We start from the raw sequence: 24,509 nt of genomic DNA, 5'->3' as shown, positions 1-24,509 counted from the left end.
CATCCTGATCAAATTTGCAGATGACACCAAACTGGGAGGGGTGGCTAACACCCCAGAGGACAGGATCACACTTCAAAACGACCTTGACGGATTAGAGAACTGGGCCAAAACAAACAGGGAGTTTTAACAGGGAGAAATGTAAAGTATTGCACTTGGGCAAAAAAAAATGAGAGGCACAAATACAAGATGGGTGACACCTGGCTTGAGAGCAGTACATGTGAAAAGGATCTAGGAGTCTTGGTTGACCACAAACTTGACATGAGCCAACAGTGTGAGGCGGCAGCTAAAAAAGCCAATGCAATTCTGTATTCTGCTCTGGTCAGACCTCACCTGGAGTACTGTGTCCAGTTCTGGGCACCACAGTTCAAGAAGGACACTGACAAACTGGAACGTGTCCAGAGGAGGGCAACCAAAATGGTCAAAGGCCTGGAAATGATGCCTTATGAGGAACGGCTAAGGGAGCTGGGCATGTTTAGCCTGGAGAAGAGGAGGTTAAGGGGTGATATGATAGCCATGTTCAAATATATAAAAGGATGTCACATAGAGGAGGGAGAAAGGTTGTTTTCTGCTGCTCCAGAGAAGTGGACACGGAGCAATGGATCCAAACTACAAGAAAGAAGATTCCACCTAAACATTAGGAAGAACTTCCTGACAGTAAGAGCTGTTTGACAGTGGAATTTGCTGCCAAGGAGTGTGGTGGAGTCTCCTTCTTTGGAGGTCTTTAAGCAGAGGCTTGACAACCATATGTCAGGAGTGCTCTGATGGTGTTTCCTGCTTGGCAGCGGGTTGGACTCGATGGCCCTTGTGGTCTCTTCCAACTCTATGATTCTATGATTCTATCTGCATAGCTCCGCCCACCGGGCCCCGTTCATTGGTGTGGAATGCTGGGAAACTGGCAGAACTCTTACCAGGAACTTTCAGAGGAACGGAGAGGTCAATTTGCACCACAGGTATGTGCTCGACGCCGGGGCTATCTTGGTACCTCTGGACAAGGTGGGGGTGGAGGGAAGAGGATCAGGTGGGGAAACAAGAGATGTCATGTGCCAACATTGGCCCTGTGTGGCTTATCAAAAGCAACAGCAGGATCCCTGCCATTAGGAGAGGGAGCCCCCACCACCCTAGAGTGGGTCCCTTGCGACTACCAGACAAGGATCTGGGCTTACCTTCTGTGGGGAAGGAGAACTTTTGATGTAGAACGGGTTGTTCGCTTGTTCTTGCTTCCGGACTTCTCGGCGCTTTAGGGAGAGACAAGGGGCACAGCGGTGGGTTTAAAAATCTAATATATTAAGGATTATTGTAACATTTTTCTTGGCTTCATTTATTTAAAAAAGGAGAGTGCAAATGCCCCCACCCAGCTCCACATCAGCTTTGGCTGGGGGCCAAGCTGAGTCTCTATCCAGAGAGGACCAGCCTAACTTGTCTAGGCTCTGGGAACTTCCAGGTTAGATTACTGCAGCATGTTATATGTGGGGCTGCCTCTGAAGCGTTTGGAAACGCCAGCTGGTGCAGGATTCAGTGGCTAGGTTGCTCGCTGGGACAAAACAGTTTGAGCATATTGCATTGCTCCTGGCCTGACTGCCAATCAGTTTCCGGGCCCACTTAAAAGTGCTGGCTTCTCACGTGAACCAGAGGGGCATGATGCCTACATGATGGGCATAATAAATTCCTGCATTGCAGGGGGTTGGCCCTGACGGCCCTCATGGTCTCTTCCAACTCTACAGTTCTTTCATTCTATGATGTGCTCCAACACCCCTGTTCTGCAGCCAGCCTACCCTCTTCAGTTCCTCCTCGTCCATTTCAGGCTGCCGGTGCCTTGTGTGCCTCTGTTCCTCCTCGTGGAACATGGTCCGGGGCTTCTCGTCTTCAGACTCGCTGTCCGAGGGAGGCTCGTTGATCCAAGCGTCAAGGTCCAAGCTGGGAAAGGAGAGAGCCTCCACATCACTACCAAGCTGCCCTTGCTATTGATTACTCAAAAAGTTACTAATTCTAGTTAGATTAATATAGCCTCTTGTCAACAGAATAGACTCTTAAATCTCAGGGCCACGGGTTCAAGCCCCATGTTGGGCAAAGATTCTTGCATTGCAGAGGGGTTGGACTAAATGACACCTGTAGTCTTTTTCAAGTCTGCGATTCTATAATTCCATCTTATTTCTGTGATTTTAGGTTGTTCTGAGCAATTTTCTTAATTGTTGCAACCTGCTTTAGGTTCTTAGAGTGAAGGGTGGGCAAATCATTGTCATCATCACCATCACCACAACACCCAGTCTTGAGTTATCATTTCTCCAATTCAGGGCTGCGGAAACTCAAGGCGGGGCGATATCTGGTTTGCAACGTCACAATATATCACCAGCTAAACACTGTGATATACCAATATATCACGATGTCTGAAATATGTAGAGGGCTTGGCAGGCTACACACCCACCCACCCACCCACCCCATGATTTGCAGTATATTGCCGGGTCAAAATTTTCAAAACGGTTTGGGACGATATATTGTCCAGCCCTACTCAGGACCCTCCCACAGGGCTACTCTGCACCCTCCTGAAGCGCTTTTGCATAGCTGGGATGTTTCCTTGAGCCGTTAATGTGCCTCTTTGCTCAGCTGGATGGGGAACAGAGAGGTGTTTATATGCAGCACCCAGGTTCAAAAGACTCCCCCCCACCCGCTTGGAACCAAACAAGGTTTCTGGACCACCTTATTAAAAGGCAGCCCCATGCACAGTGCACTGCGGCAGTTCTGACGCTGCTGCAAACACAGAAATCGCACGGTCCCTCCTTGCCCTTTCTAAGACCCCTTGCTCTGCCTTCCCCCAATTTCACTCCTCTCAGACTGGCTGGGAGGCAGGTGAGGCTGCAGGCCCAGAACCCTGAGATCCAATGCCGTCACTCGGGCGGAGAGAATCTTACCCTTCTGGAATGGGCACTTTCTTCTGGGCTTTGGGGGCGACAGGGTTGAGCTCCCCAGCGAACAAAGCGATCACTTCCTCGGCTACGGGGACCTCTTTGCTCTGAAGCTTGTGGATGTATTTCATGAGCTGGAGGATGCAAGAGGCCTGACGAGAGGAAAGAATTTTATAAAAGTTAAGAGAGAAAAAGAGACTCTTGTTGATTTAGCCCAGTGTTTCCCAGACTTGGGTCTCTGACTGTTTTTGGACTACAACTCCCATCATTCCTAGCTAGCAAGACCAGTGGTCGGGAATGGTGGGAATTGTATTTTTTTTTTATTTATAAATATTTATTAAAGTTTTTAAATATAAATGCACAAATAATAAACGATCTTACTTCTATCACAACAATTTCATCACTTCTTTGGACTCCCTCACGTCTCCCGCTCCCATTTACATCGTTAAAATTTTTTTCCAAACAAATTATCAACTTGTGGGAATGGTGGGAATTGTAGTCTGAAAACAGCTGGAGACCCAAGTTTGGGAAACACTGATTTTAGCCAGAGGGTTAAAATGTTGCACAGGTGGTACCTCATGTCAAATAAATGAGCCAAAATGTATAAAAATGTGCCAGATAAGTGCTGGGAACGGTAAGTAGACAGAAGGGTCATTCTTTCATATGTGGTGGACATGCGAAAAAGTAAAAGGCTATTGGGAAATGATATACAGTGAAATGAAGATGATATTTAAATAGATTATTCCCAAAAGATCAGAAGCTTTTCTTATAGGCATAATAGGGACAGACATTTTGAAGATGACCAAACTATTTACGTATGTGACAACAACATCTAGAATATTATTTGCATAGAAATGAATAGAAGAAAGGGTTCCATTGAAGGAAGAGTTGTTTTTAAAATTAATAAGCTATGCAGAAATGGCAAAGCCGATAGCAATATTAAGATGAGCCTTTTACAGAAGAATGGAGGCCTTTCTTGCACTATTTGAAAAAGTATTATAGTCAAATGAAATTGCGGGCAGAATTCCAGATAGGACCGCAGCAGCAGAAAAACTATACAGTAACTGTATTAGTGGGATTCTGCAATAGATGAGAGTTTGATATATTACAGTAGAAAAGGGTATGAAAAGGGCTGCATTTTCTCTTTCCTTTTCGATATTTCTGACTTCATTTGTTCTAGATATAACCTTATTTTATTGTGAAAACTTTAATTTGAGCATAAAAGAAAAAGGTTTGAACAGAAGCACTGTGAAGCTGGGAATAGGAAGCCAATTTATGAATCGATCCAATTATTCAATCTGAAGTCTAATTGTGAAATTTTAGAAATTTAATAGAAAGTGATAATGTGCAAAAAAGAAAAAAGAGAAGGGATCTTGGGAGGATTTTTGCTTACCCTTTCCTGGACCTCGAGGTCCGCACTCTGCACGAACTGCGGCAGCCGCTCAATCATCATTTGAGTCGCCTCCTGTGCCACCTCCTTCTCGTCGGCCTGCTCCTTCTGCTGAAGGATTGCGGCGTACAATTTCACCATGTTTTGGACGTACACAGCCTGGATGTGGCCGGGCAGCGTGGTGACCTTGGGCCGCAGCATGGCTTCGAGAGTCTGATGAGGCTCCTCGAGGTGCCTGAGGAGGAGGGGGAGAAGGTGCTCAGAGGCGGGGTGTCCCAAATCCTCCTTCCAGGAGGGAAAGCGAGGAAACCACAAGAGGCAGCAAGGGGAGAACTCGGCCCTCTCCCAGTTGCGAGTGGTTCGTGAGACAGCCTTTGTGGTGGTGGCCCCAAGGGCAAGGAACTACCTCCCCACACAGGTGATACCAGCATCATGTCTTTACAGATGTTGGCAACGGGTCATGTTGGTTGTTGGAGACTAGCAACATCTGGGAGGGCCCTGCCAGATGTTCCCCATCCCTGGTCTAAGAGGAGGAATTCCCCAGTGAGGAGGGAATGCCTCTTCTCAATAGAGGCACTCCTCCATCTCAAGCATCCCATAGCAGACACTGCTTCTTAGAGAAGGGCTGGGGAACCTGTCACTCTCTTGACTCCCATCTTGCAGGCCCACTGGTTGTCTGCAGGCTACAGCTTGGGAGCTCCTGCGTGACAGATGCCACCGTGCAGCTGGGAACTTACTCAGAGAACTCCCCGCAGATCCAGGCCGCGGCGTACAAGACCTCGCAGATCCCGTTGCGCTGGGTGTTGCTGGCCAGGAGGTGGGCGTTGTCCAACAGCATGGCCATCTGGGAGACGGCGAACTTGCGGATGGCCTTGACGCGAATGGCCACGTCAAGCATCTGGGAAGCAATGAGGTGGCCGTGGCGGGTCCCCTCCAGACGGGTCAGCTCCACCAGGATGCTGATGTACCTGGATCACGAGAACACAGGAAGGGGCCTTAGACCGAGTCAGACTATTGGGTCCCTCAAGCTCAGGACTGTCTTCGGCAGGGTTTCCCAAACTTGGTTCTTTGGCTAGGGATGATGGGAGTTGTAGTCCAAAAACAGCTGGAGAACCAACTTTGGGAAGCCCTGGTCTACAGTGATTGAAAGTGGCTCTCCAGGGTTTCTAGTTCAGACCTAACGGGAGTTGCTGGGGACGGGACCTGAGACCTGCTGAACGCAAGGTGGATTGCTCTACCACTGAGCTATGGCTTTTTCCTTAAAAAACAAAGTAATAAAAACGAAATGAAATGAAAAAGATATTTAAACTGGTTATCCCCCCCCCAACCTGATGCTTTTCTCCTATGGATAATTGGGTCAAAGGCCACAAAGAAGATGATTAACTTATTTATGCATGCAAGAAACAGCAGACAGAACCTTATACAGTGGTACCTCAGGTTACATATGCTTCAGGTTACAGACTCCGCTAACCCAGAAATAGTGCTTCAGGTTAAGAACTTTGCTTCAGGTTGAGAACAGAAATCGTGCTCCGGCGGAGCAGCGGTAGTAGGCCCCATTAGCTAAAGTGGTGCTTCAGGTTAAGAACAGTTCCAGGTTAAGAACCGACCTCCAGAACGATCTAAGTTCTTAACCCGAGGTACCACTGTACAAGCAGAACTGGAAAGAAAAGTCCAGAGAAAGAAGAACGGCTCTTAAAATTAACGGACTATGCGGAACTGGCAAAACTAACAGTGAAAATAAGAGGTCAATACGATGGACAATTTATGGAAGAATATCATAATCAAATCGCCGGCAGGATTTGAAACTTGAGCAACGAGAAGAAAATGGTAATATATGAAATAGAGGACCACGTATTAGATGCAATGTGTGAAGCCCTGTAGGTAAACAGAAATACTGACCATTCAAAATTGGTGATGTATTGGTAATTGGACTGGCTACATATGTCAATGATTTTGGTCAGCAGCTCATCCCTGTAGGTTGTCCCTTCCGCTTTGTCCACGTGGATCATCAGCTTCTTCACAATCTCCATCAAGTTCTTCTTGGACACCTGAAGTTATAGAGGCCGATTGGTGGGGAGGAAGGGGCAAGTCATTAAAGGGGATATTGACAAGCTGGAGCGTGTTAAGAGGAGGGTGACCAACAGTGGAGTGAAGTTTTTTGTCAGGGAACAATGATGCCAGCTTGAAAGGGCGATTTGGGTGTGGGTGTGAACATCGGGTTGTGACGTCCCAACATGCTGACATGCATGGCCATCGTGCCTCCCTAAGTCGGGCAGAAGCATCCAGGGCTTTCATACATGAACAATTCACTGGGAACACAGCCTAGTCCCCCTAATCTGCACATCACTGGCAACCAAGATGATGAAGGGCCTGGAAACCAAGCCTTTTGAGGAGCAACTGAAGGAGTTGGGGATGTTTTGGCTAAAGAAGAGGAGAACTGAGAGGTGGGAAGATGGCCACCTTCAAATATCTCAATGGAAGGTGGAGCCAGATTGTCTTCTGCTGCTCTGCTGGGGAGGACCCCAGACAATGGATTCAGATGGCAAGAAAGGAGAACCCAATGAAACATTCAGAAGTTCAACAGTAAAAAGGTGGTGGACTCTCCTTCCTTGGAGGCTTTTCATAGAATCATAGAATCACAGAATAATAGAGTTGGAAGAGACCACAAGGGCCATCGAGTCCAACCCCCTGCCAAGCAGGAAACGCCATCAGAGTACTCCTGACATATGGTTGTCAAGCCTCTGCTTAAAGACCTCCCAAGAAGGAGACTCCACCACACTCCTTGGCAGCAAATTCCACTGTCAAACAGCTCTTACTGTCAGGAAGTTCTTCCTAATGTTTAGGTGGAATCTTCTTTCTTGTAGTTTAGAACCATTGCTCAGTGTCCGCTTCTCTGGAGCAGCAGAAAACAACCTTTCTCCCTCCTCTATGTGACATCCTTTTATATATTTGAACATGGCTATCATATCACCCCTTAAGCAGAGGCTGGGTGGCCACCTGCCAGGGGTTCTTGAGCCCTGATTCCTGTACTGCAGGGGGCTGGGCTGGATGAAGCTGCAGGTCCCTTCCAACTCTACGACTGTATGAATGCCTTCTATTGCTTTTGAGAGTGTTCTGGATGCAACATCTGTCGCCCCACGAAGCATGGTTTGCTTTAGGAATGCAGGAAGCTGCCCTATGCTGAGTGTCAAGACTGTTGGCCCCATCTAACTCAGTACGGTTGACACTGACTGGCAGCAGCACTCTGGGGTTCCAGAAGGGGCTCTTGCCCAGTCCTACCTAGGAGGGGTCAGAAATTGAGCCAGGACCTTCTGCATGCAAAGCAGGCACCAATGAGCCATGGACCGCCCCCAGCTTGATCTCCCTCTTGCCTCCAAGGATGTTGCTATTGCTGCATTGCTCCTAAGGGTTTTCAGGTGTGCTCTCTATACTTCTAAAAGACCTCTTTTCCGTGATGTTGTGGTGGCAGGTGAGCGTACCATCCCGTAGAGAAGATCCAAGGCCCGGAGGCGGATGGACTCGTCTTTATCATCCAAGCACTGCAGGATGAGATCCTTGTGGGACTGGACCGATTTGGGGTGGGTCTTCAGGATCTTGGACATCGCCAGCAGCCCCAGATATTTCACTACGTGGAGAGGAGGAGACACAAACACACACAAAGGCCAAATAAGATTTCCAGGGGCAGCGGTGGAGGCCCGGGAAGCTGAGCTGCACTCAAGAGTAGATTCCGCGAAATCAACGGACTCAAGTTGGGAAAGCCCAGTGGATTTCAACAGCTCTAATCCGAGAATGACCTATAAAGCCTTAAACGGCTCAGGACTGCAATACCTCAAGGACTGCCTCTTTCTTTATGAACCTACCCGGACCCTGAGATCATCTTCTGAGGCCCTCCTTCGTGTGCCCCCTCCTTGAGAGGTCCAGAGGCAGGCAACACGAGAACGGGGCCTTCTCTGCAGTGGCTCCCCACCTACTCTCCCCAGGGATGTTCGCCTGGTGCCTTCATTATATACCTTTAGGCGCCAGGCAAAAACATTCCCTTTAACCAGGCCTTTGGTTGATTTGATTGATATCCTATGCCCTTTTTAAATGTGGGGGGTTTTTTGGGGGGGGTGTTATTGGATTGTTGTTTTTATTTTGATTATGTATTTTGTGGTTTCATATTTTGATTTTATTTTGTGAGCTGCCCTGAGACCTCTGGGTATAGGGTGGTGTATAAATTCAACCAATCAATCATAATCATAAAATGACTAAGCCAATGCAACTGCTCACTCATATTAGTATTTAGCAGGATTTTAAGGGTGCCCCCTCCCTTGCCCTTGGTGCCAAGGACCTCCCCCCAACCCCCCCCCCAGGCCCGAGACTTACAGTTCTGGTCCGAATCTTCTATCAGTATCCTCAGCTTCTGAACGCAGAGCTGTAAAGAAATGACGCACAGGTTTGTTTGTTTTTTGCAAGAGGCGGAGAGGATGACACCTTCCACCTCCCTCTGCAATCAGCGAAAGCCCTTTGCGCTCCAGCAAAATTTCAGCTGCCGCTGCCGCGAGAGCTGGCAGACCAAGAGGGGACTGTACCTGGATGCTGGCACTGTGGTTGGGCATCCCCGAGGAGAGAGAGATCAACACTGGAGGAAGGAGGGCGGAGAAAAGGGAGTTTAAATTGGTACGGTGCAAAACACGCAAGTCAGGAGGGGTAAACAATAATGGTGTGCTTGGCAATGTCTTCCCTTACCTGCAATCACTGTGTTCACACATTCGTAAAGCAGCGACATGGCGGAAGTGCTGAGAGGGGGGAAAGAGAGAGTTATTGCACTGCGGAAAGCTCGCCGGAAAGTACTGCAACACTGCACATTCATGGAGGAGAAAGGCTATGGGTGTCCACTAGCCGGCTGACCAGGTTTTACCTCTGTGTTTGGAAGCAGCGCGAGACTTTAGGACCATCAAGGCAATGGCTTTTTCCACCCACACTCCAGTCCTAGCAGCCTTCAGATAGGAGTTGCTGCCACGAGCATTAAGTGCATGTGATGAACTAAGTGGAAGGTCGCAAGTCATGGGGTGCACAAATTCAGCAGGGCTTAGTGTGATTTCGGCTGCTGGTTTGCTAATGCTGTTAGCATTGTTTTGCGGATTATGAGTGCTGCAGTGCTTTGCGAATCATATATTACGACTTTTTTGTTGTGGCTGCTGTTTAGCTCTTTTAAAAAGTTCTTTTGTTAATAGTGACTGTTTTGCTGATGATTTGTTAAGTATTCCAACGGTTTATGTTGCATTTGTGTTGTTCTATTATTTATCTGATTGGTATACCGCCCTTCATCGTAAGATCTCAGGGCAGGTCACAGAATAAAAATACAGGATAAAAACATGAAAATAAGTAAAACAAAACAACAAAACAGTAATGCCCTCCCCCTTCTCACAAACACATTTAAAAGGCTGTAGAATATTAATCAGCCCAAGGCCTGGGAGAAGAGGAGCGTTTTTGCCTGGCGCCTAAAGGTGTATAATGAAGGGACCAAGCGAACCTCCCTGGGGAGAGCGTTCCACAAACAGGGAGCCACTCAGAGAAGGCCCCGTTCTCATGAATGGGTTGTTTTATATAGGGAGAGGCAGTACTCAATGTACAGTATTGCGGTCCTGAGCCAGTTATTGTTGTTTACTGTGAGCCACTTTGTGAAAACTGACATCTTGACCGTTGGACCTGCCCTTGGTCTCGTCCGCTCCCTTCACTGGAGCCTATCTTCACATGGAGGGGAAGTTCCTAACTCACTGAGGGTTTGAAACCCATCGGCTCCCCTCGCCTGGTTCAACCGGCCAGTCAAAGCCATTTCCGGGATTGCACCCGCTGTTGCATTTTTGACAGCTTCCAGGAGCCACGGGTGAGAGCAGAGTACAGGGTGGGGACCAAAGGTGGACCTAGCACCCCAGAAGGAACACTAGAGGTGCAACCCCTCCTGTTAACACCCCGTATTCCCCAGCTTCCAATATTACAGGTTCATTATTTAGCAAAACACGTACCGTATTTTTCCCGTGTATAAGACTAGGGTTTTCCCCCTTTAAAATGTCAAAAATTAGGGGGCGTCTTATACATGGGGGCATCTTATAGATGGAAAAATATGGTATGCCACTTAAAGACTAGCTATAAAATCCACAGACATGATAAAACTAGCAAAATACAAAGGAAGAATGTAAACAGCCAAAATGTGTAACGACTACATGTCAGGATGAAACACTTTTAAGCATCATAGAATGAAGGCAGAGAACAGATGCTGTCTTGCTAAAAGATTGGAACATGGAACAAGCATGGTGCTGCCCTGGAAAAAAGAGTCAGTTCTGCAGACCAAAGCAGTGGGAACACGATGGGGGCAAGGCCAATCCTTCTAGTGAAGTAGCCCCGAGTTGTGGGTGGGTTTTATGTGTCCCCTTGAATCTGCCCCACTAACAAGTCACCAGACAGCGCAGATCTTTGCAGATCTATATTATTGGAAGCCAAACGGTTGCCATTTTGGGGACCAACACTTTTCAAACTCGCACAAGCAATCAGCCTGCATGCCTGTTCAGGTTTAAATATCAGGATTTAGAAATCAATATGCCCCGTGTTTTGTCAACTGGGTCGAACAAAAACCCTGGCTGGAGGCAAGTTCACTTTGGTTGCTTCCCCAGGTCAGCATATGGGCTGCCTGTTTCAGGAAGCGCAAAGGTGTTCTGACCGCTGGATTTGCAAGATCCACAACACAGACAACCCGCCCCAAACCATAGAGAGGTGAGTGAGGGAGAACACAAGGGATGTAGAGCCACAACACGCTTTCCACAGAGCTAAGGAGAAAGGCCTAGAGCGACACACAAACAGAGGCAGAGCGCCCTCTTCTGGTTCCTGAGAAGGCGGCTATTTTAATGGGGTGGGATCATAGTGCTGACAGGGGAGGAGCCAATCTACCCTAGAGGAGTGGGGGGGGGAGGAGATGGGCAAGCTCCAAAGGCCTGGTACCAATCGCCACCCAAACTGGCCGCATCTAAGGAGAATCCAGAAGTGGGAACCACGTGGGGATTTATGCAGCTTTGCACGTTTGTGAGAGGAATGGGATCGCCGTGAGGTGCGAGAAGTGGGAGGAACACAAAAGCAAAAACGGAACAAAAACAAAAAAACACACCCCTCCACTGCTGCTGCGTCAACATCCCAGGTGGCAACTCTCCCCCCTCTTCCAGGACTGCATCCCGCAGAGCAGCCCCCGGGCTAGGGTCCACCCAGTGAAAATGGCGTTAGCTAGAGATACACACTTCTCGTTTTTTAAAAAATAGACAACAGCAGCACCACCTAATTAAGTGGTTCCCAAACTCCCTGCCCCACTTGAAAAGGGTCGAGGGGGCTTGCTGAACTGCAGAATGATTTGTCAGCTGTGCTAGATGCTGGTCTGGTCTTTAATTGCTTCTTTCACATTTGGGAACCCCTGATCTAATCCATGTTGCAGAACTGGCACCCATTTCAGACGCCGTTCCTCAGGCAGCAAGTGACATTAGGTTTACACAACATAGAGAATGCTGAGCCATTAAATTGTCCATGGTATAAAACCATGTCTTGATTCCCACCTAATGCTAAACCGTGGTTTGTGCAGCTACAGTTTAGTAAAATATGGCTTGGCGTGCATTCATGTGCTTAACTATGGTGTTTCTACCGCCAACAAACTACAATCTGAAACCATGTTCTATTGTTGGGTTATGCACCTTGCTCTGGTTTAACTTCTAGGGCAGGGGTGGGAAACTGGATCCTTACCCCAGCACTTGTGGGCAGAGTTTGACAAGTGGGTGTGGCTGCTCAGCTGCCAATCCCCTCACCTCCCAATAAAGCCAGGTGACCTTTTTTGCCTGCACAGGTGAGAGAGCTGGGAGCCACTTGCAAAGCTCCTTTCAAAGGGCTATTTCTGCAAGGAGCTGCAGGGCTCAGCGGACATTCCCTGTCAGCAGGGTCCTCAAACCTCCTTCCAGCTTGCTAAATGGTTAATCGCCTGTTTTGTGGACAGGTCTTACCAGGTTCACTCTCTTCCAGCATCTTCAAGTGGGACTGGGAACTCTCCCCTCTGGGGAGCCTCTGCCAACCAGAGCAGGCAGAGCAGGCAGATGGAAGGACTAATGGTCTGGCTTCGTATATAGCAGGTTCCTGTGTCCCTCTCTCACTGGCAAGCTAGCACAGCATAACAGTTAAAGGGTTTACTAGGACCTGGGAGAGACCAGACCTCAAATCCCCCACTCAGCCCCCAAGCTCATCTTGGGGAGCATTCACCATCTTAGCCTAACCTACTTACAGGGTTGTTTGTTGTGAGGATAAAATGGGAAGGGATTTGAGAACCACACTGGAGAAAACGGTGGTATAGGAATAAAATATGGCGTTTTTTTTAATACAGTGGTGCCCCGCAAGACGAATGCCTCGCAAGACGAAAAACCCGCTAGACGAAAGGGTTTTCCGTTTTTCGAGGCGCTTCGCAAGACGAATTTCCCTATGGGCTTGCTTCGCAAGACGAAAACGTCTTGCAAGTCTTTTCCCTTTTTCCCCCTTTTTCTAAGCCGCTAATAGCCGCTTAGCTGCTAAGCCGCTAATAGCGCTAATCCGCTAATAGGGATGCTTCGCAAGACGAAAAAACCGGTAGACGAAGAGACTCGCGGAATGGATTATTTTCGTCTTGCGAGGCACCACTGTAATAAAAATATTAAGCCAGGGTTTTCCCTGCCCCACACTTAACATTCCACATGGTGCACGGTGCAAGGTGGGTGGCTGTGGCTTGGGCAAAAAGGCCTCGCGGGCCAAATTGGGGCAAAGGGGTGGGCCGCGGGACAGAGCCACAGCCCCTTCTCTAAACCACTGGGTACTCACTTCTGGCCTAATCTAAGGTGGGTCGCAGCAGCAGCACTCTGACCATATGAAATACATGGCCAAATAGAGAGAGGAAGGAAGGAAGGAAGGAAGGAAGGAAGGAAGGAAGGAAGGAGAATAAAATAATAAAAATAAAATACTACTACTACTACTACTACTATTATTATTATTATTATTATTATTATTATTATTATTATTATTATTACTATTATTATGCCACCCACCTGACTGGGTTGCCGCAACCACTCTGGGTGGCTTCCAACAAATTAAACACATTAATAATAATGATAATAATAATAAATTGGTCTCAAAACACGTCTGGGTTAAAAGGCAAGTCCGGATCTGAAAAAGTTGAAGGCTGCTCATTCCAGACCAACCCCTGCCACCGCCATCTTCGAAGTCAGCTGGCTCCACTCCCGTTAACACAGAATCAAAGAACGGTCAGGGTTCGAGCATCAACTGGGGACCTCGTAGGGTTTTCTCGGCCAGTAGCCCCCCACCCGACCCCCACCCCTGGCCCCAACAGCTACTCAACTACAGCAGAATTAGGGTGAAAAAGAGAGGGAGGAGACCAGAGCACGGGGGTGGTGGAGTTTTGGGGGGGTGGGTTTGTGTTTGCTTTGAAGTATACATACTGTCCACTTGGGCGCATTTCTTGGAGGAGGACTAGTTTTTTATCTTTGGTGGGGCTGCCATGAACTCTACCCCCTTTGGGGAATTGGAAGAGGGCGCGCTGGCTGTTTGGGGAGAGAAAGGAGGGTTAAGTGGAACACTTCGCACGGGATCTACGTGTCCTTTTAAAAAATGGATGGGGTGCTCCCTTGGCAAAGGTGGAGAGGGGGTGCTGCACTTTTTACAAGACCCCACCCCCCAATGGTCACAGGAGGCTGGTTAAGGGGTGAAGAGTGTCCTGGCAACCCTGTCCCAGAAGCAGAAGTGCGTGCTTGAATGGAAACACAAAGGCAGGGGGCTGGGATTCTTGGATATCAGCAGCTGAGGCGCGAGAGGTGCTTTGCACAAACGGCGTTAAGGACTAGTGGCGCCAAAGAACTGACTCACTCACCTGTGTATGAGGTTGGTGAGGGGCTCAATGAGCTTCTTCCCTAGCCTGGGTTCCAAAGGAGTGAGAGCACCAAACTGCAGGAAGAAAGGAGAGAGAATGTTTGAATGGCCGGATGACAACAGCTATCCTGCAGGGTCTGAGGGAGCGTCTTCACCCCCATTGTTCAGCCTGGACACTCAGGTCCAGCTCCGAGGGCCTTCTAGCGGTTCCCTCACTGCAAGACGTGAGGATGCATGAACCCAGGCAGAGGGCCTTCTCTGTAGTTGCACCCTGCCGCTAGATGTCAAGGAAATAAGCAACTATCTGGCCTTTTGGAAGACACTTGAAAGCAGCCCTGCATAGGGAAGTTTTTCATGTTTGATGGCTTGATGTTTTCAATTTGTTGGAAGCCGCCCAGAGTTGCTGGGGCAATCCAGTCAGATGGGAAGCAATTAACTAACTAATCCAGCCAGCCTGCCAGCCTTTGCGGGGGGGGGGGGGTTGCTTCTCCCCAGACCACACCCTCCTTGAGTTCTTTTTGCCCTGTCGCAATGCGTGAAATTGAATGTAGCCCAATTTACACTGGTGAGAGTTGTGTCCGCTTTCCCCTCTGCTTTTGACAGCCTTCTCATCCATTAATTTTCCTGATCCCTTTTGGAAACTGAACATAGGAGCAGTCCTGCTGGATGAGGCCAAAAGGGGCCCATGTAGTCAGGCGCCCTGTCCTCACAGGGGCTGAACATATGCCCCAATGGGAAGCCTCAACAAAGCCCTGCTGCTCCTCTGGTTCACGAGGAGACCCTCTCCAGAGCCTGAAGATGAGGCCCAGGTGCTCCAAACCCGTAATGCAACTGGAGTCACTTGTAAATAAATAAAATCCGTGCCGCAACAGAGTACAGTGGTGCCCCGCAAGACGAATGCCTCGCAAGACGAAAAACCCGCTAGACGAAAGGGTTTTCCGTTTTTCGAGGCGCTTCGCAAGACGAATTTCCCTATGGGCTTGCTTCGCAAGACGAAAACGTCTTGCGAGTCTTGCGATTTTTTTCGCTCCCCCCCCCTTTTCTAAGCCGCTAATAGCGCTAATCCGCTAAGCGGGTTGCTTCGCAAGATGAAAAAACCGCAAGACGAAGAGACTCGCGGAACGGATTCTTTTCGTCTTGTGAGGCACCACTGTATACGGCAGCTTCCCTGCGCACTCTTGCTCACACTTCAGCCTCTCCCAGAATCCTTTGCAGCCTGAGTCAGACACTTCGCCGCCACCTCCCCACACAAACCAATTAAGCAGGCTGCCTGCTGTGTCTGCTCCTTTCCTCTCTGTTTCACATCAACTCTTCACCTCTTAAGTGACAAGAGTGTGTGTCTTCACACTACGATCGGAGGAAGCCGCCTGTACTTGCCAGCTTGATAATTTTAATGAGGACCCAGTTGTTGGTGGACGACGTCATCAGCTTAAAAAAGAGCGGAGCAAGGGAAAGGTAGTTTTTCGGGTTGCGCCTGGCCAGCTCACAGATGACGTTCACGGCGGCTGACTGGACACCTGGGGGACAGGGGAGGAATAAAGGGAAGAGGGGGTCCGAGTGAGTTGTGGAACAAAACGGCTGACGGATTTAAGATACGTCTTCCCCAGAAAGTTAAAAATTTTTTTAAAAAATTGTATACCGCCCTATACCTGCAGGTCTCAGGGCAGTTACAGCACAAAAACACAATATAAATACACAACATTACATGATAAAAAAAACAACAAGCCAATGAAAGCCACTCCCTTCCCCTTCCCACCCAAAGACACACAGTCTTTGCAATCTTCTGGATCCTGTTTTATCCAGCTTACTAACCGGGGTCTGGGTCTTCCAACTTCTCCTTAAGGCGGGGGAACGCAGGGCGAAGGGACTCCGGGTATTTCAAGAACACTTTGTACATGATTAACACTGCCTTCTTTCTGATGTAAGGCTTCGTGTGAGACATCTGTTGGGGAGGGCAGGGAGAGGAAGAAGGGAGAGGAGAATGAGCTCACGTTTCTTCCACAACAAGGGCATCAAGGTCTCTCCTTTTGCACCACAGCAAACCAGCAGCACTGGGAGGAAGGGCTGTAGCTCAGCCGTAGAGCTGAGCTGCATGCAGAAGGTCCCAGGTTCAAGCCCTGACAACATCTCCAGGTAGGGATGTTAATGCCCCCTGCCTAAAAACATGCCAGCCAGCATGGGCAATATTATTAAATCACAATACTATTAAATCAGGAGCTGGCTCCAGGCACCGGGCCCATTGGCAGACCAACACTGCATTACAAAGATGTCTGCAAACATGACCTGAAGGCTGGCAACATTAACCCCGCCATGTGGGAATCGCTTGCAGGCGGCTACAGTGCCTGGAGGCAGGCAGTGAAGTGGCGCATCTATGGCAGTGACCAGAGGAGGAATGACCGCTGGCTGCCCTCCTCTGCACACCTTCCAGCTTGTCAACATCCTTCTTAAACTGTGGTGCCCAGAATTGGACACAGTATTCCAAGTGTGGTCTGACTACCGGTAAGTCAGAATAGAGTGGTACTATTACTTCCCTTGATATGGACGCTAGACTTCTGTTGATGCAGCCTAGCTTTTTTGGCTGCTGCATCACACGCTTAGCTTGTGGCTGACCAAGACCCCTGTACTATCCAAAAGCATCTGGGGGGCAGAACATAGCCATCGTGGTGATTGGATGTTAATGATCTTCTCCTCCGGGGATTTGTCCATCGACAGTTGCAATCAAAATTATTCAACTCCCACTGCAAATCAGGTTTATTAAAATTTACAGACTTTTACAGACTGTTTGCAATGAGCAAATAAAACAAAAGCAATTGAAATAGCTCAACACGATGGTTTCCCCAAATTCAGCTGAAAATATAATAATAATAATAATATAATATCTTTATTGTCATTGCCCCCTCTCGGGGACAACGAAAATTACTTGGCTGCTCCATCCACCCAGGTAGGGCACTCCACACAAAATCAGAACAACTATAAAAACACTAATTAAAACAATACAGTATAATACAGCAAGGGAGATTAGATGACTTTCAAAGTCCAGGTTTCCCATTCAGGGCCGAGATCGCTCTGGAGAAGAAGCTGTTCTTGAGACGGCTCGTTCTTGTCTTCATCGTCCTGTATCTCCATCCCGACGGCAGGAGCTCGAAGAGACAGTGACCAGGATGTGATGGATCTTTTACTATGTCCAGTGCAACTTATACTGGCTTCTCCAGTCTCACTATCATGAATGGAATCCCTCACAACAGCACAAATGCAACATGTGCATGAGCTGGAACACATGAAATACTGGCTAGGATTTGCTGAGTGCCAAATTTGGCTGCATGTTAGAAATATCGCCAAGTCAAGAGAATGGTCCAAAAAGGTAAGAGATGAGAGCCCTTCGCAAACAAGGAGTCTGTAAATTTTGATAATAAACCTGATTCGCAATGGGGGTTGAATAATTTCGATTGCAACCGTATGCTTTCGAGATGGTTCTTATGCACTCGAGGAGCAAAGCACAGAACTTAGTTGTGGGACAAGGACTTCTGAACAGCTTTTAAAATCCCAATGGCTTGGCAGAAGAAAGAGCAAACAATGCAACCATTGTAGACCAGCCGCTCCCCCCCCCCAGCCCTACCCCCGTCCCAACTCACCAGGGTCATGATGTCGTTGGCCAAGTCTCTGGCCAGATCAGGAGTCACAAAGCAGGACAAACCAGTCAGTGCGACACCGGTGTCATACTGGTTGGGGCTACTCAGGTCCTAGAATAGGAGGGGAGATGGAAAGGAGTGTCGGGGGTGGGGGTGGGGAGGGGAGAGAGGTGTGGGAAGAGGAGGGAGAAGAGTCCTTAGTTGAGTTCAACCTAGAAAGACGAAGTCTTTATCAGCGGCGTAGCGTGGGTTGTCAGCACCCGGGGCAAGGCAAGTAATTTGCGCCCCTAACCCCTAACCTGCCGCCGCTGCCAGCTTCTTCTTGCTGCTGCCTGGGCTGGGGTATTTACGGTAAGGTAGCCACGGCGGCGGCGGCGGGTCCGTGTCAGGTGATCTGAGGTGAGTTGCCGCTGGCGCTGCCACCCAAACGACGCCGCTTGCCCGGAGGAGGGCAGAGAGGCGAGGAAAATGCAACATGGCCCAGCAGCTGCAGCAGCGGCGGCGAGCGCTGTGAGGGGCTGCCTGGCGCGCCCTCCACGGCCCTGATGCGCGGGGACCGTGGCGAGCGCTGAGAGCCACTGCCTGCCGGACGCCTTCAGCCCGGACGCGTGCACAGTTGGTTCCGCGAGACATGGGGCTCTGCTACAGCCTGCGCCCGAGGCTCTTCGGCGACTCCGGAGGCACTGAGTGTGCCCCCCAGATTTTGCGCCCGGTGCGGCCGGCCCCCCCTGCACCCCTCACGCTACGCCACTGGTCTTTATATCCCGCTTTACCTCCAAGGAGCTCAAGGTGAGGAACATAGCTCTCCCCTTCCCTTTTTATCCTCACAACAGCCCAGTGCAATAGGCTAGGCTGAGTGACTGGCCCATGGTCACCCAGGCTGAGTGGGGATTCAGACCCTGGTCTCTCCCAGGCCATAACTCAATGCTCTGACCCAGTGTTTCTGAAACTTTGGTCTCCAGATGTTTTTGGGCAACTCCCATCATCCCTAGCTAGCAGCACCATGTGGGGAGACCTGTATTCTAATGCAAGTACAGTGGTACCTTGGCTTACGAACTTAATCCATTCTGGAAGTCTGTTCTTAAACCAAAACCATTCTTAAACCAAGGCACACTTTCCCTAATGAGGCCTCCCACCGTCGGTGCCCTTCCACCATTCGGATTCCGTTCTTAGACCGAGGTAAAGTTCTGAAACCAAGACACTATTTCCGGTTTTGCGGAGTTTGTAAACCAAATTGTTCTTAAACTGGACTGCTCTTAAACCAAGGTACCGCTGTAGTAGCTAAAGACCGCTACTGTTAAAAAAATTTAAAGCTGTTGTTTCAAATTGTTTTTACATGTTAATTTTGATTTTTGTTATTTGCAATTTGTGGGTTGGAGGGTTGGTTAGGCGCTTTTGTTGGGGAGCGTAATTTCTGCGAGTTTGCACACATTAGTTTTAGTAATTATTTTTATTATGTATTTCATGCTTTCATATTGTTACTTTGTGTTGTGAACTGCCCTGAGAGCTATGGGTATAGGATGGTGTAAAATTTAACCAATCAATCAAAGTGTAGGGCATGACCTACATTTCTTAAGTCATAAGGAAGAAAACAGGCCGGTGGTCTAGCAGGAGGAGACACCAATAACAGGCAGCAGCTCTTCTGGAATGGCGACACTCACCTTTCGGATCTGGTTCGTTGTCAGCATGATGACGTCGGTCCCTTCGTGAAAGCACTGCGAGGCTGCCAGGTACCCGATCCTCTGCAGGGTTAGGAAAGAGGGAAAGCGAGTCAGTATCAAAGGCTGAAAGGGACTCATTGCCACTGCGTGCAAGAATGGTAAAAAAAAACATATTCTTAAAAATTGATGTAATCTGGCCCGGGACCTTCATAGACTATTCTTAATGTTACAGTGGTGCCCCGCAAGACGAATGCCTCGCAAGACGGAAAACCCGCTAGACGAAAGGGTTTTCCGTTTTGGAGGTGCTTCGCAAAACGAATTTCCTATGGGCTTGCTTCACAAGACGAAAATGTCTTGCGAGTTCCTGCGGGGTTTTTTTCCTCCCCCCCCCTTTTCCCAAGCCGCTAAGCCGCTTATCAGCTGATCCGCTAAGCCGCTTAACAGCTGATCCGCTAATCCGCTAAGCCGCTTAACAGCTGATCCGCTAAGCCGCTTATCAGCTGATCCGCTAAGCCCGCTAAGCTGCTAATAGCGCTAATCCGCTAATGGGCTTGCTTTGCAAGACGAAAAAACCGCAAGACGAAGAGACTCGCGTAATTTTTATTTTAATGTTATCCTTCATTATCTTAATTTTATGTGCGTAATGCGAACGTTGCTATGTTTGGTTTTAATAAATAATTTTATAATTTCAAGCTTTCAAGGTGTCTTATTTACAACGTCTTCCTTCGTTATGTTGTAGGGGGTAGGTAGAAATATAAAGGTAAAGGTACCCCTGACCAACAGGTCCAGCCGTGACCGACTCTGGGGTTGCGCGCTCATCTCGCTCAAGAGGCCAGGAGCCAGTGCTTGTCCGAAGACAGCTTCCGGGTCACGTGGCCAGCGTGACGAAGCCACAGCTGGCGAGCCAGTACCAGCGCAGCACACGGAAACGTCGTTTACCTTCCCGCTAGAGAGCGGTCCCTATTTATCTACTTGCACTTTGGGGTGCTTTTGAACTGCTAGGTAGGCAGGAGCTGGGACTGAACGACAGGAGCTCACCCCGTCGCGCAAGGATTCGAACCGCCGACCTTTCGATCAGCAAGTCCTAGGCTCTGTGGTTTAACCCACAGCGCCACCCGCGGTCCCAGGTAGAAATATAGGTGCATCAAAAAATGCAAATTTGTCACTGCATCTTTCTCTTTGTTCGCTTAAAGGCAGTAGGTTTCCAGAGGGGCGCTGAGTATTTTTTTCATTTTCTGAATGAATTTGGCAGGCCAAATATGTTTGGGAACCTCCATTTTAGAGGAAATATGTTTCCTTGGCAGCTGCCAGGAACCCCCTAGCGCCTTTCCCCCCGGCAGCCCAGGTTCCCACGCAGCCCACTTACTTTGAAGGTGTACTTTGAGGCGCTCATGACTTCGATGATGTTGAAGGCTGCCCAGCTGATGTCGTAGCCCAGCATTTGCAACTGTGAGGGGAGGAGGAACAAAGGCCAGAGTGTGAGTCTTGGGACAGCAAGGATGGGACATTATAACGATTAGCAGGAGAAAAGGCGTCTTGCCTTTTTATGTGGCACCCAAGATGCTTTTGCCCTAGGCCAAAAGTAGTTGATGGTACAGGATCACAGGATCGTAGAACAGTAGAGTTGGAAGGGACCCCAAGGGTCATCTCATCCAACCCCCTGAAATGCAGGAATCTTCCCTTTGGGGTTTCCTCCCACCAATCCTCTGCATCTAACCGCCTACGGACAGCCAGATGGAGAGGGCTGGAGGGCCATATTCAGCCTGGGCGCACACAGGCCTGAAGTTTCTTACACCTGCCCAATTTGATACCCCTGCCAAGCTCAATGCCACGCCCAAGGGATACAGAGAGATAAATAAAAAACTTGACAATTCTGTATGTAGTTTATGCAAATTCATTAATAATGTGCGGCATTTCAACAATCTCTAATACGTGAAATCTTAATTACCGTATTTACTCAAGTCTAACGCGCCATCGAATCTAATGCACACCTTAATTTTCACAGCGTAATTTGGCCAAAAAAGGTGAGCATTAGATTTGAGTAAATATGGTAATACATACAGTGACAAAATGAAAATGACAAGTGCAACAATGAGATACCCGAATTTCGATCTGTTTCATGGTCGGACTGAAAAGGAACTCTTGAGTTATATATAACATGATTGTAATAACTTCATTCAATGCAAACCTCATACAATGTCATTTTTATTTTGGCATTGTATATATTAAGATTTTAAAGAGTTGTTAAGTTTGCGATTTGACACCACCTCACCTTCCATGGAAATAACACTGATACAGGAACACAATGTATGTTCCGCAGCTGGAGGCAGCAGATACTACTTGCTGGAGGGGAAAGTGTCACTGTGTTCAGAGCCTGTTTGTGAGCATCTGGTTGGCTTCTTTTGAAAACCAGAACGGCCACTGGCCTGATCCAACTGGAAAATTCTTAAATTCTTCTGTTTACTCCCCACCTCTACTATGGGGAGACAGAATTATGGGATGCAGTCGGAAACAAAGAGGGCCACCTCACCTCGGGAGGCTCCTCGCGGAACAAGCTCACTTGCCTGCCCCACAGGCCGCACGGCAGAAACCTGACCCACAGGTGAGGGAGACACTTACGTAGGTGAGCTTGCAGACGGCATTGGCTTTCACGGCAATGTTATCCTGCTTCAGTTCCTGCTTGATCTCATCGATGCACTGAGAGATGTACTTCGCCTGGAGGGGTGGAGAGGAAGGAGTTGTGGGTTAAGGAAGTCACTGGAAATCTCCGGCTCAGTCAAGATTGTCCCCAAAGATCCAGTGCCCAGAACACATTTCGTTCTTAGGCACAGGAAGTTTTGTCTGGCCTCCCCAAGCACCCATGTCAAACAAAGGATGCTGCCTTATGCCAAACTGGTCAATCTAGCATAGTACTGTCTGCACTGACCGGCAGCAGCTATCCAGGGCTTCAAGAGGGCACACCTAGCTCTACCTGGAGCTGGGGATAGGCAGGTCACACCGCTCACATGATATAAATGTTAGGCACCCCTCCCCTTTGTGGGTCACTAGCAGATCTGGATGCAAAAGGCAATTAACGTTCCCTCTCCAAAGGTGTTGCACAGTTACTGATTTAGACTTCGTTAATTAAGCTTGCTAAAAGCCAGCTTCGCATGATAAAGCAAAGTGCGATTTGGGAGGGGAGGGAACAGGAGACAGAAGAGAAGCGGAAATAATTTAGGAAGGGAGTAAAAATATCGCCCTCTGTGTACATGGATCCTGCCATGATGCTGAAGCCTGCACCTCAAGGGGAGGTTTTGTGGGGTCCTGATTTCATCATCATCATTTTATTACTTGTACCCTGCCCATCCGACTGTTGGAAGCCCTACTCTGGGCGGCTCCCAACATGTATAAAAACATACTAAAACATCAAACATTGAAAAAACTTCCCTATACAGGGCTGCCTTCTGATGTCTTCTAAAAGTCAGATACAGTTCTACCTTGGTTGTCGAATGGAATCTGTCCCAGAAGTCCGTTTGACTCCTGAAAATGTTCAACAACCAAGGCACGGCTTCTGATTGGCTGCAGGAGGTTCCTGCACTCAATTGAAAGCCACGTAAGCCGCATTGGACACTCGGCTTCCAAAAAAGTTCGCAAACCGGAACACTCACTTCCGAGTTTGTGGCGTTCAGGGGCCAAAACGGACAAGTACCAAGGCGTTCGACAACCAAGGTATCACTGTAGTTATTTATTTCCTTGACATCTGATGGGAGGGCGTACCACAGGGTGGGTGCCACCACCGAGAAAGCCCTCTGTCTGGTTCCTTGTAACCTCACTTCTCACAGGGAGGGAACCACCAGAAGACCCTCAGAGGAGGACCTCAGTGTCCAGGCTGAACAATGGGGTGGAGATACTCCTTCAGGTATACAGGGCCGAGGCTGTTTAGGGTTTTAAAGGTCAGCACCAACACTTTGAATTGTGCTTGGAAACGTACTGGGAGCCAATGTAGGTCTTTCAGGACCAGTGTTATATGGTCCCAGTGACCACTCCCAGTCACCAGTCTAGCTGTCACACTCTGCATTAGTTGTAGTTTCTGAGTCACCTTCAAAGGCAGCCCCACACAGAGCGCATTGCAGTCGTCCAAGCGGGAAATAACCAGGACATCATTTGAACGTGGGCTCCATATCCTTCTGGTGTCCTCAATTTCTTTTTCCCCTTGATTAAAAAGACCCAAGTTTGACGACCTCATTTGCATGACCAATAATACTAAAAGTGGGCGGGGCAACTGATGTAAATTCTATCTGTGTGCTTTTGTCCAGTTTCTTAACACACACACTCTTTATCCTTCATCCAATCAATCAAGAAGCATCATCATATTCCAATGAAACATCTCAGCCGGGGATGGGCGTGTGGATCTGGGGGAGGGGTCTGGAACCTTTAAGACAAAAAGAGCCACTTGGACCCGTTTCCAAAGAAAAAAAAAAACTGGGAGCCGCAAAACTCGTCATTATAAAAATAACTTTTTTGTCACTTTTTAAAAATTATTTCTTTGTTTGACCCCTCAGAATTACTCCTCCTCATAGAAATAAACGTTAAATTAACAGGTTACCTTTTGTGTGTGTGTGTTCTTCACTCCCCTTCAAAACAGTGAGCAGCGTACATGCCCCCTTTCAATGCAGTGACCAGTGTACATGCCCCTTACAATGTGGCGGGTGGGCAGGAAGGTGACGTCGGGACGGTGCGTGACTAACGCACGCACCGCCCCCATGCGACGTCACAGCCAGTACAGCGCCTGCCACAGTGGGGAGTGTCAGGGCGCACAATGCACCTCCTCCCCTTGCTAGTATCCGCCCCGGAGCCGCAGCAAAGGTGTAAAAGAGCCACATGCAGCTCCGGAGCCGAGGGTTGCAGACCTCTGATCTGGGGTGTAAACGAACAGCCCATGAAATGTATGACCTAGGCACAGTTCTGAGGGCTAGTCAGAAAGGCATTCTACAGTAATCTCCATCTCTGCGGCTTTTAACAAACATTGCCA

General features: G+C 48.6%; 1 protein-coding gene across 3 annotated transcripts in view; it reads right to left on the bottom strand.

Moving 5' to 3' along the window:
• Positions 1-24,509, bottom strand: part of AP3D1 (adaptor related protein complex 3 subunit delta 1) — a 47,748-nt gene that overhangs the window by 15,388 nt on the left and 7,851 nt on the right. For all 3 annotated transcript variants that reach the window (XM_081846040.1, XM_081846039.1, XM_081846041.1), the window contains exons 2-19: positions 22,118-22,213; positions 20,865-20,945; positions 19,499-19,579; positions 17,841-17,948; positions 16,021-16,150; positions 15,586-15,725; positions 14,210-14,283; positions 9,019-9,068; positions 8,862-8,911; positions 8,656-8,704; positions 7,770-7,915; positions 6,190-6,338; positions 5,028-5,258; positions 4,294-4,525; positions 2,907-3,052; positions 1,773-1,914; positions 1,164-1,235; positions 909-984 (exon numbers count right to left, since the gene is read on the bottom strand). In XM_081846040.1, coding sequence (XP_081702166.1) covers positions 909-984; positions 1,164-1,235; positions 1,773-1,914; positions 2,907-3,052; positions 4,294-4,525; positions 5,028-5,258; positions 6,190-6,338; positions 7,770-7,915; positions 8,656-8,704; positions 8,862-8,911; positions 9,019-9,068; positions 14,210-14,283; positions 15,586-15,725; positions 16,021-16,150; positions 17,841-17,948; positions 19,499-19,579; positions 20,865-20,945; positions 22,118-22,213 — 2,053 coding nt within the window. The remainder of the gene's footprint in view (positions 1-908; positions 985-1,163; positions 1,236-1,772; positions 1,915-2,906; positions 3,053-4,293; positions 4,526-5,027; positions 5,259-6,189; positions 6,339-7,769; positions 7,916-8,655; positions 8,705-8,861; positions 8,912-9,018; positions 9,069-14,209; positions 14,284-15,585; positions 15,726-16,020; positions 16,151-17,840; positions 17,949-19,498; positions 19,580-20,864; positions 20,946-22,117; positions 22,214-24,509) is intronic.

This window comes from Podarcis erhardii (assembly GCF_964252035.2).
Source record: "Podarcis erhardii genome assembly, chromosome: 18".
NCBI classification, from domain to species: domain Eukaryota; kingdom Metazoa; phylum Chordata; class Lepidosauria; order Squamata; family Lacertidae; genus Podarcis; species Podarcis erhardii.
The sequence above is the reverse complement of the archived record's forward strand: the minus strand, read 5'-3'. Positions and strand labels throughout refer to the sequence as shown.